This window comes from Oncorhynchus tshawytscha, linkage group LG06 (assembly GCF_018296145.1).
Source record: "Oncorhynchus tshawytscha isolate Ot180627B linkage group LG06, Otsh_v2.0, whole genome shotgun sequence".
NCBI lineage: Eukaryota > Metazoa > Chordata > Actinopteri > Salmoniformes > Salmonidae > Oncorhynchus > Oncorhynchus tshawytscha.
This window is the reverse complement of record NC_056434.1, coordinates 62,945,923-62,967,039: the sequence shown is the minus strand read 5'-3', so window position 1 is coordinate 62,967,039 and position 21,117 is coordinate 62,945,923. Positions and strand designations below refer to the sequence as shown.

Below are 21,117 nucleotides of genomic sequence, written 5' to 3'. Positions count from 1 at the left end.
TACCGACGGATCACATTCAGATCGATGGAAGGAGAGGAGATTCGAGTTCACTCGCCCATCCAAAGATTCCACCTCGACTCCAAGCTTTCCTGGAAGTCCCCTACGGCTCCATTGCAGAGAGAACCTGAGGCTTCCCGAGTTCCCCCGAGAGCCTCCGAAGACTGCCGACTCACCTCTTCCTGAGCCTATGCAACTAGGCAGAGCTAGGCTGTCTCCAGCTGAACGGCTATACTGGCTTCACACTAAGAGCTGCCTGTATTGTGGGACTACTGGTCATTTGTCCACTAAAAGACCAGGTTCACCGTTAGGAGTGAGTACACTGGTGGGCCATACTGAGAACTTTTCCTCTCCCCTTACTCGCATCCCTTTTCATGCCATGTTGCTATGGGGGAAACAGTTGAAATCTCTCCGGGTCCTCATCGACTCTGGGGCCGATGAGAGCTTTATGGACGCTACCCTGGCTTCCCAGCTGGATATCCACACTCAGCCCCTCTCTATTCCCATGGATGTTAGAGCACTGACCGGGCACTCTATACCACCCTTATCAGCCTATGTGTCAGGGAACCACACGAGACGATCCAGTTCCTACTCATTAAGACTCCTCAGGTTCCCATGGTATTGGGATTCTCCTGGCTCCAGTGACACAATCCCATCATTGAATGGTCTGGTCTGGTCTGCAATCATGGGCTGGAGCCCATTTGGCAACGGCCATTGCCTGAAGACAGCGCAGCCTGCCCCAGGACGTTTTCCTGGGGGCTCTGAAGTTGCCCCGGACCTCTCCGCCATCCCTGCGGAGTACCAGGACCTCTGGGAGGTGTTCAGTAAGGCCCGAGCCACTTCGCTTCCACCTCACCGACCATATGACTGTGGGATTTACCATCTCTCAGGCACCACTCCACTCGAGCCACTCCAGGGGGCCACGTGTTCTCCAAGCTGGACCTACGGAACGCCTAGCACCTGGCGCGGATATGGGAAGGGGACGAGTGGAAGACGGCATTCAACACGGCCAGCGGTCAATATGAGTATCTGGTCATGCCATTTGGTCTTACTAACGCCCCTGCTGTGTTCCAGGCTCTGGTTAATGATGTTCTCCACGACATGTTGAACCGGTTCTTGTCTTCTCCCATTCCACCCAAGAACACAGGCTCCACGTCTGACAGGTTCTCCAACGCGTCCTGGAGAACCAGCTTTTTGTAAAAGCAGAGAAGTGTGAATTCCATTGCTCCACCATCCCTTTTCTGGGTTACATCATCGCTGCAGGGAGTGTACAGATGGATCCTGGGAAGGTGAGAGTGGTGGTGGATTGACCCCAGCCTATGCCCAGAGTGCAGTTGCAATGCTTCCTGGGGTTTTACAACTTTTATCGCCACTTTATCCGGGCTACAGCACCCTGGCTTCCCCCTGTCTGCACTCCCCTCTCCCAAGGTTTGGTTCACGTGGTCCCCAGCTGCTGACCGGGCGTTCTGGGATCTTAAACACGGCTTCACCACAGCTCCCATCTTGGTACATCCGGACCCGTTCCGCCAGTTCGTGATGGAGGCTGACGCTTCGGATGTTGGAGTGGGGGCTGTCCTTTCCCAGCGGTCTGCCCTGGACCTCAAGTTACATCCCAGCGCCTTTTTCTCCCACTGCCTCAATGCCACTTCTTGCAGTGAAGATGGCGTTGGAGGTATGGAGGCACTGGCCAGAGGGGGTGGAACATCCTTTTATGTGTGGACCGACCACAAGAATCTGGAATATCTCCACACCTCCAAGTGTCTCAATTCCAGGCAAGCTAGGTGGGCCCTACTGTTCACCCGGTCCAACTTCTCCTTCTCATACCGTCCGGGATCCAAGAATGTCAAGCATGATGCATATGCATAGTGACTTTAGCCCTACCTACATGTACAAATGAGCTCGACTAAACTGTACCCACGCACATTGACTCGGTACCGGTACCACCTGTATATAGAATTGTTATTTTATTGTGTTACTTTTTATTTACATTTTTTACATAAGTTTCTTTAGTAAATATTATCTTAACCAACAATACAGTTCAAGAAATGGAGTTAAGGGCTTGTAAGTAAGCATTTCAAGGTAAAGTCTATACCTGCTGTTTTCGGTGCATGTGACAAATAAAATGTGATTTGATAAATATTTAATTTGACCAACAAATTCCAAATACAACTTCATAATTACATTACACAATGCTGCCTGCAGCTACAGTCACTGGCTGCGTGGAGAGTAGGCTAATCCACTATGAACCTGTGCTACAAAGTGAGTTACAAAACCTGGCCAGATAACTTCAAGTCATCAGTCTCAAGTCAAAGTCGAGTCCCGAATCTTGAGGCTCCAAGTGGGAGTCAAGTTATTTTATTTTCTATCCAGTACAATCAAGTCATCAAATGTGTCACTGGAGTTAGACTCGAGTCCAAGTCATGTGACATGAGTCCACACCTCTGCCGTAAATGATGATGCATTGTGGGAAAATTGTTGTATTTCAAATGGTATTGTAATTCCACCCCATCAGAATAAAGTATCATATAGTATCTTGGGAGCACCAAAACCCTTTTGAGCACCAGTGAGTGAATGGTAAGGTTGTTGTATTCGGCGCATGTGACAATTTGATTTGATTTGGAATTGTTTCGGGCGTATTAACACATTTTGAAGCGTGCCTTGTAAGAAGCTTTATTTGGTTGCACCGGTGAGGGGGAATACTGTAACAATGTAACTCCTATGTGATTATAGTGCCCCATCAATTTAAAATGTATAGGGGACAGATAACTGTGTATGTAGCCAAGTTTTCGTTACTCATTGTGTATTTATTCCTTGTGTTATTATTTCTACATTATTGAATTTTTGGGGGCCTGTTAGTAAGCATTTCACTGTTAGTCTTCCCCTGTTGTTTATGAGGCAAGATTGGAGTTGCAGCTAGTCTTAACCTTAACAGGTTGAGCATCTTGCCATGTCCTTTTTTCCTGTTGTCGCTGCCAGTTTGGGAGACTTTGTTAGGCCCCTAGAAGTGCAAGTGATATAAAACACCAAATATGAAATAATATGCTGTAATGTGTAAATACTTTACCTAGCAGCCAACCTGCTTGCACCAATCCCTTGTAGTTACAGTAAAAGACTGTGAAATACAAGCCCCTCCCCTCGATACATTTCATTCATCCATTCCAATTACGGTAGCATTATTTAAAAAAAAAAGTATAATACAGTACATTTTATGGTACTGTACTGTGTGTCATTACACAGTACTTGCTTCGATACCATCTTTATATTACAGTAGATGTACTGTAATATTAAATACAGAATATTATTTACCACCGAGCTGCCTGTAAACTACTGTCAAATTCAAGGTAACCTCTTTACAGTGTAACTACTGTCAAAATTAGAAATATATAACTATTTCAGCAAGACATTGCATTGTTGATGCAATGGTAGCCTCCGTGCAAGTATACAAGCACAGCCAGCGCAGGCCCATATTTATGGATTAAGGAATTAAAATAATGATTTCTTAAATGTGGTAGTACCAAATACTATAGACAGATAATCAAAATAATCAAAAAATCCAATCTGTTTGTCATTCAGTTTTAAATTAAAACGGAATGTTTTGTTATGCGATGGCAATGAAAACTGCAGAAAAGTGTTTTGAAAACGGAGTAAAATGTATTGTCGAATAAAATGGTCACAGCCAATATAAGTTTACAGTTCCTCACAAAATGAGAAAACTATTTCAATTGATGAAAGTATTTTCAAGAAACGTTTTTTTAAAAAATGAGAAATGCCCCAAAATGACTGTAGTTGCAAAATTACGCATAAAAAAGCATATTCACAATATGAAAGTGAAAGTCGGCGGATTTGTCGCAAACCGACCTCATTTGCACATCTAACAAGTAGCTAGGTTTTGCGTTTCCTCGAGGGCAGGAGTTGTTGCGAGCGAGTCGACTACCGGCTATATAAGCGCATACAAGACGCTGCTCATCAGTCACCTATTTAGTTGTTGGTGTGCCTTCTCAAGACTTCGATTCTGCCCCCACACATTCATTTATAAAGTGTTCATTTAATTGCAGCACTGCTTTTGCCCTTTTGGTTTACCGTTGCTGTTTTCGAGAATGCAGGCTCACTTTGATCATCTTTGAACTCTGAATAACTGTGGATTCGTCGCTTTGGTCCAAAATAGGTTATTTCATACAAAATGCGGATATCAAGATCTGAAGTTCAACCTACTCAATGACAAGTAGTCTATTAAAGATTTCAAGCGATGGCTGTTGATCCAGTCATTTTTTTCAAATGAATGTTTTTTTACGCGCGACTCCGAGGATGAGAGTCCAAATTAAGTTGTGAAAATGAGACATATGGACCACAAAATCTCAGACCCTTTACATAACCCCCAAGTGCAATATTAATATTACTCTAAGGTCGCGTGCAATTATTTGGACATGGACAATGGATACTTTAAGAATTGCAGTAAATGGTGTTTCTTATACCGAGGCATCAGAGATCTACAAACCACATGCTGATCCGTTCACTGGTCCAATAACAAATCTTGCACCTTGGAATTTCGCAGTTTTGGCTACCTTGATGTTTGTTATAACATCTCTGTCTCTCTTCGAAAATTTCACTGTTATGTTGGCCACTTACAAGTTCAAACAACTGAGACAGCCCTTAAATTATATCATAGTTAATTTATCTCTCGCTGACTTCCTTGTGTCACTCACCGGTGGAACCATAAGTTTTCTAACTAACGCCAAAGGGTATTTTTTCCTTGGAAATTGGGCTTGCGTTTTGGAAGGTTTCGCTGTCACCTATTTCGGTAAGTTCAGCATGGTTCATGGTTATGTATCTGAATAAATTGGATGCTGGGGTAATTTCACACTTACTGTAGGTGTCAGTGTTGGAGCTGTATAGTTTCCAAAATGTTGCAAAAAGAATAACATTTGAAAGTCAAAGACTTGATTGACTGTTTTTTTGTTAGATTGGTTTCTTAGACCGTTTTTTTTAAGACAGCCGAAAAGAAGCCATCCATCCTTTGTAGTGCACTTCGCAGTTCTTTTAAAGCATTTTGTTGCGGTGAAAAATGTACCTAAAACTGATGGCAAAATGACAAACAGATGTGTGATAACATTATCCAATTTAGGAAACACACACATTTTCTGTTGCACAACATAGCCTTATAGTCAACAGTGAAAACACTTTGTTGCTGGGAAAGTAGGCTACAGTAGCTACAGTAGCTACTCATTACACCAGAAAGCAGTAATCTGTTTAGTATGACGCCTTAATCCATTTGTTTTTGAGCTGGTTTGTATGTAAGACATGCTGAGAGAGGTGAGGCCCCTGGAGAGAGTATGTCACAAACCCAGTAGTGGGTTATTTCCCTGCTGGTCCGAGTATTTAGACTTCAGAGAACATGCTGCCTGCCCAGTTTCATATGCCTTTGGGGATTAGTGTGTATTAGTTGATCGTGATGGAATAGAATCGAGATAGACTATATACAAGTTGCTGTTCTGATCCAACAGGATAAATAGTTGTCAGTCATAGTTAAAAACAATTGTGATCCTCATTGAGAAAATCCCAGCTGGACATTTTTGGGGTCAAAGAAGGTTCCATAAATGCACAAAGCTGTATGAATTATCAACATAGTTGTATCCAATATTCTAATATATCAAAGTGATTGTAGATACCTTTGTAGCATTCTCAGACAATTATTTGAACCAAAAGGTAGTAGGGCAATACTTTATAATAAGTATACCTGTGTAATATCACTGTCATTACACTAGTAACAGCATTGCATTAACATTAGCATATTATTAGTATAGCAATGGAGTTGAGTAGTTTTCATAATTACACAAAAGGAATAGGGGCTGCTCCTTATTTCACGTGTGACCCAAGTAGCACTTATTTGGGTCCTTTATATGCTTTTCTACAACAACAATTCTGAGAGACTGTAGTCTTGCCCCAGAGACTGTAGTACATAAGCAAACATTTGAGAGGGAATTATACTGTAATTAAGTACAGCTTTTTCACTCTTTTTCACTCTATTAAGCTTTTTCACTCTACTAATGTACCTTTACTGCATCATTAGTCTATTTAAGTGTAAGTGTACCTCAATATGTACCTTTTACATGGATTATATATATCCTGCAAATTGCTGTAGCTATACCCTAAGTGCTGTCACATTTGAATAACTCTCGCTGAGACTGTAACTCAAAATCCTATTGTGGTTGGAATCATAGTGCTCTGCCTATTCTCTGACATTGTCACAATGCTATGTGAATATCATGTACAAGCACTCTTTGAAAAAGGAGCTACCTAGAACCATAAAGTGTTCTTCCTCTGTCCCTGTGGTAGAACTGAACCCTTTTGGTTCCAGCTAGAACCTTAACACCGAAGGGTTATTTGAGGGTTCTTCCTGGAACGAAAAAGTGCTCTATCTGGAATCAGACAGGGTTATCCTACAGGAACAGTCTAAAATCCTTTTAGGGTTCTAGTTAGCCCCCTTTCTTTAATTTTCCATGCATTTCACTGTTAGCTTCTATATTTCAAAGGGAGCCCTCAATCCTGTTTATAAACTTGTACATTTGACTCTATGTTCCACAATAAAAGATATTTGAAACAGTATTTACCCTTCATAACACCTTTCTTTCAGGGATTGTGGCTATGTGGTCCCTGGCGGTCCTGTCCTTCGAGCGCTACTTTGTGATCTGCCGGCCTCTGGGGAATGTCCGTCTGAGGGGGAAGCATGCAGCGCTGGGCCTGCTGTTCGTCTGGACCTTCTCCTTCATCTGGACTATCCCTCCTGTGTTTGGCTGGTGCAGCTACACCGTCAGTAAGATCGGCACCACCTGCGAGCCCAATTGGTGAGAGGCAACAGAGAGAGCAGAGGGCACACATCCTATAGTAAACATACTCTGGATGTACAGCAACATCAACCTCCTGTTTGTATCATACACGCACTTAGGTACACACGGGTCATTCTTGAATAGCATTGGGATTTTCGAATTGCAGTGGCATTTGGGCATGGCCAAAATGGTTGTGTGAACTACAGATATCCTCTTTAAAGGAATAGTTAACATTGTCATAATATGACTGGGCCATGTAGAAAATGGTGGAAATGTAATTCAAATGTTTATGATCCACTTTCCTCTGACCTCAGGTATTCCAACAACATTTGGAATCACACCTACATCATCACCTTCTTTGTGACCTGCTTCATAATGCCCTTGGGGGTGATCATCTACTGCTATGGGAAGCTCCTACAGAAGCTGAGGAAGGTCAGTTTCCATGTATAGAATACTGGCACTACTGGGAGAGGATGCAACTGAACCAAAGTAGTCCTTGGTTGACTAGCAAGCACATGCTTGGGAATATTTGTTGTAATTGTCCTGTCATTATGTCCTGGTGTATTCAAGACTTTCAGGTCAGTTCTTAAAAGTCTTTAAATAAACTTACATGACAGACTTTATAGCTCAATAACCTAATCTGTTTGTTGTCACGTCACTCCTCAGGTGTCCCATGGCAGGCTGGGTAATGCCAAGAAACCGGAGCGCCAGGTGAGCCGCATGGTGGTGGTGATGATCGTCGCTTACCTGGTGGGCTGGACACCCTACGCAGCCTTCTCCATCATTGTCACAGCCTGTCCCACCATCTACCTGGACCCCAGACTGGCTGCCGCGCCCGCTTTCTTCTCCAAGACGGCCGCAGTCTACAACCCAGTCATCTACGTCTTCATGAACAAACAGGTATCTCCCTCTTTCTCCCCCTTGAACGCATGGCTACTTATGACATTCTCGGAGTTGTTAATTACATCGAAGGCTTACACCGTAGGGAACTGTGATATTGCTGTTATTATTGTTGTCCAAGGTTTTAGACAACCGTTCCCAGGTGTACTGTGAATAAGGCCAGGATACAATCAGATCAACAGTAACATAGTTTGTGATGGCTTTTGTTTCGGTGGTGTCGGAGGTGTAACTGTGTTAGAGCTGTCATAATCCACAAGCTGCTCCTGGCATTACCTATCGCGGACATGCCATTGGTTGCACTGAATTGCATTAGTAGAAATCCCATGCAGCTACATTACAACATTTGAAGACTGGAATGTGTGATATAATCTACACCTCGGTCAGGCTTCTATAAATCCCTGTTATTGGTATCGTTATTTCTATGTAGCCTACACTTTCTCATTCTGAACATCTAACACGGGTTGGATTTAAGGACAGGTGTGGTTTCATGACAATTACCACAAGAGCAGCCAATTACCGATTTGACAGCTCTAACGCAATTACACCGCTGACACCGCCTAAACAAAAGCAATGTAAAATAATGCGTTTGTCGGCTAACATGGGTTACTGCTGATCTGATTTAATCCTGGCCTGTTGCTTATGAATTCTCTGAATTCTGCAATATGTATGGAAATACAATTTGGCAGTTTTCAGGAGGAAAAATGCCCACCAGTTCTCTGCCAGGTTGTGGCAAGTCTCACTCAACTGACACAGAGCTGAGAGGCATCATCAATTGTTAGTCCTGGGATGAAAGCCTTTGAGGAAAACTCAGCTGACAGTTCTTTTTTGTTTGTTTTTGAGTGTTAGCCTGTCCTTAAATAATGTATGGTGTATGAATAAATGACGTGAAATATAGAATGTAGAACTGTCCATGCTGGCTGGCTGCTTTAAAAATGCATCAGCTCCTCGGTCCGCAGGGAGGTACCAGTTTTTTTTGCAATTACCAAAAGATATTCTGCACATTGAGAATGGGATATGCGTTAAACAATGTATTATTCTTATTATCCTGAGTGGCGCAGCGGTCAAAGGCACTGCATCTCAGTGCTCGAGGCGTCGTTACAGACCCTGGTTTGATGCCAGGCTGTATCACAAACGGCCATGATTGGGAGTCCCGTCGAGCGGCGTAAAAATTGGCCCAGCGTCGTCCGGTTTAGGGTTTGGCCGGGGTAGTCCGTCATTGTAAATAAGAATTTGTTCTTAACTGACTTGCCTAGTTAAATAAAGGTTAAAAAAAATTATTATAATTATATATATATATATATATATATATTTTTTTTTTCCACAATTTGTTACACTACAGCCTATTTGTAAAAACAACATTTTACTCATCAATCTACACACAATACACCATAATGTTAAAGCCATTTTGTTATGCAAATGTATTAAATAAAAAAAACATTTACATAAGTATTCAGTCCCTATACTCAGTACTTTGTTGAAGCACCTTTGGCAGTGATTAGAGCCTTGAGTCTTCTTGGGTATGACGCTACACACTTGGTACACCTGTATTTGGGGAGTTTTTACCATTCTTCTCTCCAGATCCTCTCAAACTCTGTCAGGTTGGATGGGGAGCGTCGCTGCACAGCTATCTCCAGAGATGTTAAATTGGGTTCAAGTCCGGGCTCTGGCTGGGCCACTCAAGGACATTCAGAAACTGGTCCGAAGCAACTCCTACGTTGTCTTGGCTGTGTGCTTAGGGTCATTGTCCTGAAACTTTGCCTCAGTCTGTGGTCCTGAGCACTCTGGAGCAGGTTTTCATCAAGGATCTCTCTGTACTTTGCTCCATTCATCTTTCCCTCGATCCTGACTGGTCTCCCAGTCCCTGCCGCTGAAAACATCCCCAAAGCATGATGCTGCCACCACTATGCTTCACCGTAGGGATGGTGCAAGGTTTCCTCAAGACATGACCCTTAACATTCAGGTCAAAGAGTTCAATCTTGGTTTCATCAAACTAGAGAATCTTGTTTCTCATGGTCTGAGAGTCCTGGCATTGTGTGCCTTTTACTGAGTAGGTGCTTCCGTCTGGTGGAGTGCTGCAGACATGGTTGTCCTTCTGGAAGGTTCTCCCATCTCCACAGAGGAATTCATGCCCTCATATTGCCAACAAGTGCTCAGCATATGTGGGTACTCCTTCAAGACTGTTGGAAAATCATTCCAGGTGAAGCTTGTTGAGAGAATGCCAAGAGTGTTCAAAGCTGTCATCAAGGCAAAGGGTGGCTATTCAAAGAATCTCAAATATAAAATATATTTTGATTTGTTGAACACTTTTTTGGTTACTACATTATTCCATATGTGTTATTTCATAGTTTTGATGTCTTCAGTATTTTTCTACAATGTAGAAAATAGTACAAATAAAGAAAAACCCTTGGATGATTAGGTGTTCTAAAACTTTTGACCGGTAGTGTATGTAAATAAGTCATTTCTGTTTTCATTTATTTTTGAAATACATTTGCACAAATTTTAAAAACTTTTTCCGCTTTGTCATTATTGCTGTAACGTAACGAAATTTGGAAAAAGTTAAGGTGTCTGAAAGTTTCCGAGTGCACTGTAGATTTAGATTTACACAAAGCCACAATGAATTTGGTCAGTGAAAGGCATTAAATAACACGTTTCCTTTTCTTTTATACCAAATCTATATTTTTAATGTAAATGAATGTTACAAAGCATCATGGTGTGCTTTCTTGTTCCCATTGTGGTGATACTGTTGGTTTCTCGGGACTGATGGCTTCTATGACAACCAAAATAAATAGTATTCTCTCTGATATATGGGCATTTATTCTTGTTTTCTGCATGCCCTCATGTTGCCAAAGGAGCCTGAGGATGTCTATCACTGTGGTGGGGTACGTTTTTCAAAACCAAGGAAAATCACAAAAACAGTATCTAAAAACTTCAATAACATACTGTTTACATAACATTTTTGATTTGGTAAAAAAAAAACTGAACATATGTACGTACTTGGTTGACTGTCCTGTATAGTATACTGTATTGGTCAGGGAGATTTTGGTCACCCGGTGGGTGCATGAATTCTGCAGGTCCATCTGACTGGCTGCTCCACTTTAGATCTGTCCTGTAAATAGGTCACTGTATTTATAAAAAAGCAGGGGGATGTGAATAAATATAAATAAGGACAGCTAGCAGGCAGATCCTGGCATCAACATACCTCAGATGTAGGACAGTTGGAAAAGTCAACTGACCTTAAGCAATGGGGTCTGTGTGGAAGTTACACAATAGTGTCAGAGAGACATAGGAGGCTTCCTACAATGGATGTCTTCTGTACAGTAAAGCAGATTTATACCATAGACATGTTCAAAGTATATCATACACAGGTCACAGCAAGGTCAAGGGGGAACGTTCTACCATTATCCTTTGATATTTCTTAAAAGAACGAGCTTTGATCTTACAAGGTCAGCCCCTCAAAATACAAATGGGGAACCACAGTCCCCAAAGATCACAGTTGTCAGGCAGAAGTTTTTGATTAATAATTGAGCAAATTAAGTCTTGTCTGTGGATGTGTGATGAAAGGTTGGCATGCCATAGTCTCTCTCTTGTGCCATATCAAATCACATTTTTATTTGTCACGTGCCAAATTCAACAGGTGTAGAAATGCTTACGTACAAGCCCTTAACCAACAATGCAGTTAGGAAAAATAAGTGTTAAGTTAAAAATAGAGAAGTAAAAAAAATAAAAAAATAAAATAACAGTAGCGAGGCTATAAACAGGGGGGGCACAGGGTAGTCGAGGTAATTGAGGTAATATGTACATGAAGGTAGAGTTAAAGTGACTATGCATAGATAGTAAACAGAAAGTAAAAGAGGGGGGGGGACAATGCAAATAGTCTGGCTAGCCATTTGACTAGCTGTTCTGGAGTCTTATGGCTTGGGGGTAGAAGCTTTCGGTGCGGTAGCAGAGAGAACAGTCAATGACTATGGTGGCTAGAGTCTTTGACAATTTTTAGGGCCTTCCTCTGACACCGACTGGTATAGAGGTCCTGGATGGCATGGAGCTTGGCTCCAGTGATGTACTGGGTCGTATGCATTACCCTCTATAGTGCCTTGCGGTCGGAGGCTGAGCAGTTACCATACCAGGTAGTGATGCAACCAGTCAGGATGCTTTCGATGGTGCAGCTGTAGAACTTTTTGATGATCTGAGGACCCATGCTAAATCTTTTAAGTCTTCTGAGGGGGAGTAGGTTTTGTCGTGCCCTCTTCATGACAGTCTTGGTGTGCTTGGACCATGTTAGTTTATTGGTTATGGGGACACCAAGGAACTTGAAGCTCTCAACCTGCTCCACTACAGCCCCGTCGATGAGAATGGGGGCCTGCTCGGTCCTCCTTTTCCTGTAGTCCACAATCATCTCCTTTGTCTTGATCAAGTTGAGGGAGAGGTTGTTATCCTGGCACCACACGGCCAGGTCTCTGACCTCCTCCCTATAGGCTGTCTCATCATTGTCGGTGATCAGGACTACCACTGTTGTGTCATCGGATAACTTCATGATAGTGTTGGAGTCATGCCTGGCCATGCAGTCGTGAGTGAACAGGGAGTACAGGAGGGGACTGAGTACCCCTGAGGGGCCCCCGTGTTGAGGATCAGCATGGCGGATGGATTGTTACCTACCCTTACCACCTGGGGGCGGCCCATCAGCAAGTCCAGGATCCAGTTTCAGAGAGAGGTGTTTAGTCCCAGGGTCCTTAGCTTAGTGATGAGCTTAGAGGGCACTATGGGGTTGAACGCTGATCTGTAGTCAATGAATAGCATTCTCACATAGGTGTTCCTTTTGTCTGGGTGGGAAAGGGCAGTGTGGAGTGCAATAGAGATTGCAACATTTGTGGATCTGTTGGGGCGGTATGAAAATTGGAGTGGGTCTAGGGTTTCTGGGATAATGGTGTTGTTGTGAGCCATGACCAGCCTTTCAAAGCACTTCATAGCTACAGATGTGAGTGCTATGGGTTGGTAGTCATTTAGGCAGGTTACCTTGGTGTTATTGGGCACAGGGACTCTGGTGGTCTGCTTGAAACATATTGGTATTACAGACTCAGTTAAGGAGAGGTTGAAAATGTCAGTGAAGACACTTGCCAGTTGGTCAGCGCATGCTCAGAGTACAAGTCCTGGTGATCCATCTGGCCCTGCAGCCTTGTGAATGTTGACCTGTTTAAAGGTCTTACTCACATGGGCTACGGAGAGCGTGAGCTCACAGTCATCTGGAACAGCTGATGCTCTCATGCATGCTTCAGTGTTGCTTGCCTCAAAGCGAGCTTAGAAGTAATTTAGCTCATCTGGTAGGCTCATATTATTGGGAAGCTCACGGCTGTCCTTCCATTAGTAGTCTGTAATAGTTTGCAAGTCCTGCCACATCCGACGAGTGTCGGAGCCGGTGTAGTACAATTCAATATTAGTCCTGTATTGACACTTTACCTGTTTGATGGTTCGTCAGAGGGCATAGCAGGATTTCCTATAAGCTTCCGGGTTAGAGTCATGCTCCTTGAAAGTGGCACCTCTACCCTTTAGCTCAGTGCGGATCTTGCCTGTAATCCATGGCTTCTGGTTGGGGTATGAATGTACAATCACTGTGGGGATGACGTCATTGATGCACTTATTTATGACTGATGCGGTGTACTTCTCAATGCCATCGGAAGAATCCCGGAACATGTTCCAGTCTGTGCAGGCAAAACAGTCCTGTAACTTAGCATCTGCGTAATCTGACCAGTTCTTTATTGACCGAGTCACTGGTACCAACTTTAGTTTTTGCTTGTAAGCAGGAATGAGGAGGATAGAATTATGGTCAGATTTGTCAAATGGAAGGTGAAGGACAGCCTTGTATGTGTCTCTGTGTGTGGAGTAAAGGTGGTCTAGAGTTTTTTGTTCCTCTCTGGTTGTACATTTAACATGCTGGTAGAAATGAGGTAAAATGGATTTAAGTTTCCCTGCATTGAAGTCCCCCGACACTAGGAGCACCGCCTCTGGATGAGTGTTTTCATCAAATCAAATGTATTTATATAGCCCTTCTTACATCAGCTGATATCTCAAAGTGCTGTACAGAAACCCAGCCTAAAACCCCAAACAGCAAGCAATGCAGGTGTAGAATAACAGAACATGGCCAAGATGGCTAAATGACCAGAAAATAATAATGATCACAGTAGTTGTCGAGGGTGCAGAAAATGGCTTTTCAAAATTAAGTTGTATCTTTAGGAAGAAAAACAGTCTGGGACAGGTAGCTCAGTGAACAAGTCAGCCACAGCCGCAGGCAGAACAGTTGAAACTGTGCAGTGAATGTTTGCTGCATGTTTGCTGCATGTTTGCTTATGGCCGTATACAGCTCATTTAGTGCGGTCTTAGGGCCAGCATCGGTTTGTGGTTGTAAGTAGACAGCTACGAAGAATATAGATAAACTCTCCTGATAAATAGTGGGGTAATAGCTTATCTTGAGATACTCTACCTCAGGTGAGCAAAACCTCAAGACTTCCTTACTATTAGATTTCGTGCCCCTTGTCTTACCGGGGGCGGCTGTTCTATCTTGCCGATGCAGCGTAAAACCCACCAGCTGTATGTTATTAATGTTGTCGTTCAGCCACGACTCGGTGAAACATAAGATATTACAGTATTTAATTGTTGAACATATTTGATCGTAGTTCTATTTTGTTATCCAATTATTGTACGTTGGCTAATAGGACTGATGGTAAAGGCAGATTACTCACTCGCCGACGGATCCTTACAAGGCACCCCGACCTACCTCCCCGATATCTCGGTCTCTTTCTCCTTCGTATGATGGGGATGAGGGCCTTGTTGGGTGTCTGAAGTAAATCCTTTCTGTCCGACTCTTTAAAAAAAATCTTCTTCCAGTACGAGGTGAGTAATCGCTGTCCTGATATGTAGAAGCTCTTTTCGGTCATAAGAAATGGTGGCAGAAACATTATATACAAAATAAGTTATATGGCATCTTGGGACTGTAATCTGCGCAGTCCTACAGAGGGGCACATACACATGATTTAAGCATTGTGAAGCCTGAAGAGAATTAACATTTGGGAATGACTTGATTGACAGGCCTGCTCCTTAAGTGCATTATCAAGGAGCATCCCCTTCCCTTCCTCCTCTCTCCCTTTCTAAGCTGATTTGGGTGTGCTTTTCAGCCCTGGCTCTGCGAGTTTGGAGGTGTACTTCTGACTGTTGCACGAAGACCCATGAGCCTTGTTGTGAAGGCTATTAGAGGAGGTTAGAGAGAAAGAGAAAGTTACTACAGAGAGACATATAGATCTTTGTTTGGTCAAAGCACAAAATTCACTGTACACAAGCGGCTACTGCACTGAGAAAGGGATCGTTGCAGAGGAATGCTTGACTCAGTATACTCTGCTAGCATTACATCATGTGTACTCATGTCCCTGGCCATACAGTGGCTTGCGAAAATATTCACACCTCTTGGCATTTTTCCTATTTTGTTGCCTTACAACCTGGAATAAAAATGTTTTTTTGGGGAGGTTTGTATCATTTGATTTACACTACATGCCTACCACTTTGAAGAAGCAAAATATTATAAAAAAATATATATTAAAAAAATGAATTCACCATTATTATTCACCCCCCCAAAGTCAATACTGTAGAGCTACCTTTGCAGCTGTTACAGTTGCAAGTCTCTTGGGGTATGTCTCTATAAGCTTGGCACGTCTAGCCACTGGGATTTTTGCACATTCTTCAAGGCAAAACTGCTCCACCTCCTTCCAGTTGGATGGGTTCTGCTGATGTACAGCAATCTTTAAGCTATACCACAGATTCTCAATTGGATTCAGTTCTGGGCTTTGACCAGGCCATTCCAAAACATTCAAATGTTTCCCCTTAAACCACTCGAGTGTTGCTTTAGCAGTATGCTTTGGGTCATTGTCTTGCTGGAAGGTGAACCTCCGTCGCAGTCTCAAATCTCTGGAAGACTGAAACAGGTTTCATGGTGTTCTCAAGGGTGATGAGAGGTGTTGGGTTTGCGCCAGACATAGCGTTTTCTTTGATGGCCAAAAATCTCAATTGTAGTCTCATCTGACCAGAGTACCTTCTTCCATATGTTTGGGGAGTCTCCCACATGCCTTTTGGCGAACACCAAACATGTTTGCTTATTTGTTTCTGGCCACTCTTCCTTAAAGCCCAGTTCTGTGGAGTGTACGGCTTAAAATGGTCCTATAGACAGATACTCCAGTCTCCGCTGTGGAGCTTTGCAGCTCCTTCAGGGTTATTTTTTGTCTCTTTGTTGCCTCTCTGATTAATGCCCTCCTTGCCTGGTCTGTGAGTTTTGGTGGGCGGCCCTCTCTTGGCAGGTTTGTTGTGGTGCCATATTCTTTCCATTTTTTAATAATGGATTTAATGGTGCTCCGTGGGATGTTCAAAGTCTCTGATATTTTTTTCATAACCCAACCCTGATCTGTACTTCTCCACAACTTTGTCCCTGACCTGTTTGGAGAGCTCCTTGGTTTTCATGATGCTGCTTGCTTGGTGGTGCCCTTTGCTTAGTGGTGTTGTTGACTCTGGGGCCTTTCAGAACAGGTGTATATATACTGAGATCATGTGACAGATCATGTGACACTTAGATTGCACACAGTTGGACTTAATTGAAATAATTATGTGACTTCTGAAGATAATTGGTTGCACCAGATCTTATTTAGGGGCTTTCATAGCAAAGCGGGTGATTACATATGCACGCACCACTTTTCCGCTTTAAATTTTTTGAAACAAGTTATTTTTTTCATTTCACTTCACCAATTTGGACTATTTTGTGTATGTCCATTACATGAAATCCAAATAAAAATTACAGGTTGTAAAGCAACAAAATAGGAAACAACACCAAGGGGGATGAATACTTTTGCATGGCACTGTATGTGGCAAGATGAAAAACATTTTTTTTAGGAGAATGCCAGTACATCCTGCTCTGTACCATAATACTACTAAATGGCATGTTATTATGAGTATTAGTAATAATAATAATAATATATGCCATTTACCAGAAGCTTTTATCCAAAACAAGAGTCATCATGCATACATTTTACATGGGTGGTCCCAAGAATCGAACCCACTATTCTGATATTGCAAGTGCCGCAATTGTAAATGAGAACTTGTTCTCAACTTGCCTACCTGGTTAAATAAAGGTGAAATAAATAAATAAATAAATAAATAAATAAAAGTGCCATGCTCTACCAACTGAGCTATACAGAACCACTGTACCACTCAACAAAGCTCTTCTGACACACAATCCTGCTGTCTATGTCCAGTGCACAGAAATATGGGAATTGAAATGTGTTCTCCACTTAGCTGAGTGGTGTGAAATGTTATGATGTTTGCCTTCTTCATTTTGGAAAACCATCTAGCCTCCAGAATAGCATTTCAATGGGACAGAAAAAAGTGTTGTTGACGTTATTTGGCTCAAGCCATTCATAGTTCCATTAAGGTGACACATTTATGACCTTATGCTTGGTATGACACATACTGTGCCATAGTTGCTTTCTTGTTGGTCTATTTTTGGAACATCAAGCGAACACATTTGTCAAACAAACACTCAAATGTATTCTCTGCTAAAGCCTTAAAGATTTCAAGGTCAGTGGACAAAACACTGCGAATCCTAAGTGGACATCCATTTGACAATAGGCCAGGATTCAATCCGATCGTGGGTTGTAGTCAATGCAACTTTTAAAGGCAATGTTCCCACGTTCGCAGAGATTGCTTTCACTGCAAACGCAGCATCCCACTAGGCAAAAACTGGTTGAATCAATGATGTGATGACGTTGAATCAACATTGAAAACTGATTGGATTTGCAACAAGTAACCAACGTAAGGGCATTTTGTCTTTTTTTCCACCCAACTTTTATCATAAATCCAATGACATGTTGATTTAAAAAAAAATTAAATGTATTTCACATTGAATTTACATCAGCTGAAAACTCAACCAAATGTAAATCATAACTAGAAGTTGAACTGACGTCTGTTCCCAGTGGGATATGTCGTCTCAATGTGAAATCCACTTTTAAAAGCAGCACTGTCTACAACCCGCGATTGAATTGAAAACCCGGCCATAGTGTTTATTTTCAGCAGCCTTTGGGAAAGTAAAGAAGTGAGATGCATTAGCTTGGACTTTATGTTGAAATGGAAACTTCAATAGTGGCACAGGTCATGCTTGAATTTGCTGGGGGGGCGATGCATTGAGGGTTTTCCTGGAATCTGCTTTTGGGACAGAAAAAGCTTGCAAAAAAGGTCAGTCACGTAACAGTTTTATCTGCAAGGTAATGTGGAAACAAGTAATGATTCAGAGCTTTTTAGAGTTTTTTTTCTCCCACCCTTTTAGACACAATTGGCATGCCATTGATGTGTTTTCTTCAGCAGGAGGATGGTGGTCAGTACTCCATCCTATCTGTCTTTTAAACAAATAGCAAAAACCAATGACAGTGTTGTAATATGTGCTGAACATCTCTTGATAAGTATGATGCATATCTCCTACCTGCACAGCCATGTAACGGTCTACCGCTTATCTGCTTCTTTTCATGAGGAGCTACAGTATCCTGCCAGTTCAGATATCACACTGCAAGGCAATAGGTGACTATCACCTTATCACCTGGGTACTGTTCATAAGGCACCAATCAGAAGCCTACATGTTAAGAAACAATGAAGGTGCTTTAAGAACTTGTCCAAAAATAACATTTATTTAATTCCTGTTTAAAAATGTTTTATCCCCCTTCTTACTGAAGGAACACTGGCTTTCTAACATTTTCTTTTCAATTGGCTGTTCTAATGCCCTTTGACCTTTGTCCAGTTCAGGAAGTGTCTGATCCAGCTCTTTACCGGCAAGCCTGCGCCAGAGAACATGAACGCAACATCGCAGCGACCGGGAATGACGGGGGAGAGCTGCACAGGGGGCGAGATGTCAGCCATCGCCGCCCGCATCCCGGTCTGCGGCAATGCTCAGCCTAAGAATGAGGAGGAGTCCCCGAGCGAGTGCAGCTCCGTCGCCCAGCTACCGATCCCAGAGAACAAAGTCTGTCCCATGTAGGCCAACAGAAGACTCCCCCCCACCTCCAGTCCTCACTGCCTTTCCATCCTCCCTTTCCATTCTTATACAGATGCATCTTCTCTTACTCACAAACTTCTTGTGATAATTGTTAGTTTAAAGATGCCAGCTGTAACCACAAAAGGTTCTCTGGTTAACTTTGTATGTATTAGTAAAAATACATAATACTTTAATGTATGGCAAGCAGACAGACTACCCTGACTGCCTCTCTCTGCTGGCTTTCATCTGAGCCTAAGCAGGGTCAGGCCTGATTGATGTCTAGGTAGGAGACCAGATGCTGTTGGAAGTAGTGTTAGAGGGCCAGTGAGAGGCATTCTTCCCGCCTCAATTACCTTAGGCTGTGATGGGGACACTGCCACCCAAAGGGTGCCCTTAAACCAAGGTCCTGACTCTTATACAATCACGGCCACCTAATCCTCCCGTTAGCCCTCTCTCCACTACAATACAAGATTCTTTCAGCACGAAAAACGCTAATTCTTTAAGTCCCCTCCATCATTACTTATCATTATTATGACAAGAACATTAAATGTTTGTTGACAGTGATTAAATATTAACAATTCAGCAAGCTAGAAATCGTGGCTGTAGATGTTCTATTTACTTGTCGGATTCCCTCCCACTTTACTCGAGTCGTGAGTTATTTTTGTTCTGGTAGGCCTAATTGTCATCAGCTACCTAACAGTTTGTTGTATTAGAGGGGGCCCGTACACACTCAGCTTGTACTACTGATGTACTCTTTGTTGTATCACAACTGCTGTGCCAAATGCGCTGCACATCAGTTGTACAACTCGAGTGTGCACCACCTGCATTATCACGGTTGTCAGAGGGGGCAGGTGTCGAGTCCTACTCTTACCCAGAAGAGCCAGACTTAGAAGATGAGAGCTGGCTACCATCAGAATGCTTTAATCTGTAGCTCTTTTCCCCTTTGAAGCCCCTGTGATGGCAACTGCTGAGAGGGTATTGCTTTCTATGTTTCTGTACATTTTTCTTTCTCTTCTTGGGCAGATTCAATGGCGAAGTTTCCATTCAAAACAAAGACAGTCAATGAGGCTTGGTGCAGCTGGCCCCCTGCTGGCTCTACTGGGACACTGAGGGACTGTATATTTATGATGAGTCCACAAAAAAAATCCTTTCTTTCTTCAACACACTGTGACTGTACATTGTATGTCGAGAAATAATGTATATGGGACTCTGTGAAGGGGTCCAGTGAGTCCGAGTAGCTCTGCTCATCATTAGCGCCGATAAATACCGTAGCAATGTACACAAAAGCATTGTACAATGAGGATCACATCACAAAGCATGGGTCTACAGTCAGCAATATTGTAGCACAAGATACTGTAACACTTGACTTTAGGACTGGTTACAGTAGATGTAGTAATATGTTTCAGGTGTATTCAAACTTATGTAAATGTATCTTGACAATGTCTCTTGTTCACCATTCTGTGCAGCACCATCATTGAATAAGTTGAACAGTAATAATAGTAATGTGATAATATCCATAATAATATGTGATAATATCCATTTGCTGGGTACAGCAGAGACCCTGGTCATATTGCATGAGTCTCAACAAATACACAATGTACAAATTCGTCTCGCATTGCCACACTTCATGGTCTTGTTCACTGGCCTATTGGAACGAAGGTAACAAAGCCGGAAAATGAAGGTTTGTATGAATAAGGGTTGAGTCTCCACAAGGATAGTAAAACCAAAACACACACACACACAAATACACACACAAACTGTAGGACTATTCACGTTGCACACACAAAAGCAATATGACAATGTTCCGTTTTTTGAGGATACATGAGCAGGTAGAAGGGGTGGTAAACCTCGCCTTCGAGAATACAGGGAGAGGAACATTTTTAAGAACACATCAGAGATTTGGACAGGAATCAGACTGATATACTAGTTGAGGAAGCAGTCCAAATGTGGACGAATAAGTATAATTTATATATTTTTCTCATTTTTGCCCGGACTATCATGCACCTCCGACAGTGTTTGTTGTATTGTACTTACAGTGGCACGTTGAGAATTGTTCTGCTGTGTTTTTAGTGTAACTATTTCGTCATGAGTTGCAGGTCATGCATGCTAGTTGTTAGAAAAACTAATGTCTGTACTGGATTAAAATATATTTTTTAAAAGCAAATATTGGTGGTGATGATGTCTGGGTCTCTGAATCATGACGTACAAAACCATTGGAGAACAGGGCAAACTCAGCAAGCATTAGCATCTGTGAGATGACATAACGTGGTACATCCACAGGCTATACAAGGAAAACGGTTGATTATTAAGATTTTATATTTTTAAAAGGAGTTTTCTGGGTTTCTGAAT

General features: G+C 42.4%; 1 protein-coding gene across 1 annotated transcript; it reads left to right on the top strand.

The window, feature by feature from the left end:
• Positions 1–3,987: 3,987 nt before the first annotated feature.
• On the top strand, positions 3,988–20,896 carry LOC112252845 (vertebrate ancient opsin). Its single transcript, XM_024424510.2, has 5 exons — positions 3,988–4,795; positions 6,629–6,839; positions 7,136–7,253; positions 7,488–7,721; positions 18,535–20,896. Exons 1-5 carry the CDS (start codon positions 4,429–4,431, stop codon positions 18,769–18,771), a joined length of 1,167 nt encoding a protein of 388 aa, XP_024280278.2. The 5' UTR covers positions 3,988–4,428; the 3' UTR covers positions 18,772–20,896.
• The last annotated feature ends 221 nt before the right edge of the window (positions 20,897–21,117 follow it).

What these genes read in the sequence shown, in the direction of transcription:
- LOC112252845 (XM_024424510.2), top strand. Translation starts at nt 4,429, where the DNA reads ATGGATACTTTAAGAATTGCAGTAAATGGTGTTTCTTATACCGAGGCA. An exon ending in TCCTACAGAAGCTGAGGAAG is followed by an intron (nt 7,254 to 7,487) that starts GTCAGTTTCCAT and finishes GTCACTCCTCAG; the next exon opens with GTGTCCCATGGCAGGCTGGG. An exon ending in ACGTCTTCATGAACAAACAG is followed by an intron (nt 7,722 to 18,534) that starts GTATCTCCCTCT and finishes ACCTTTGTCCAG; the next exon opens with TTCAGGAAGTGTCTGATCCA.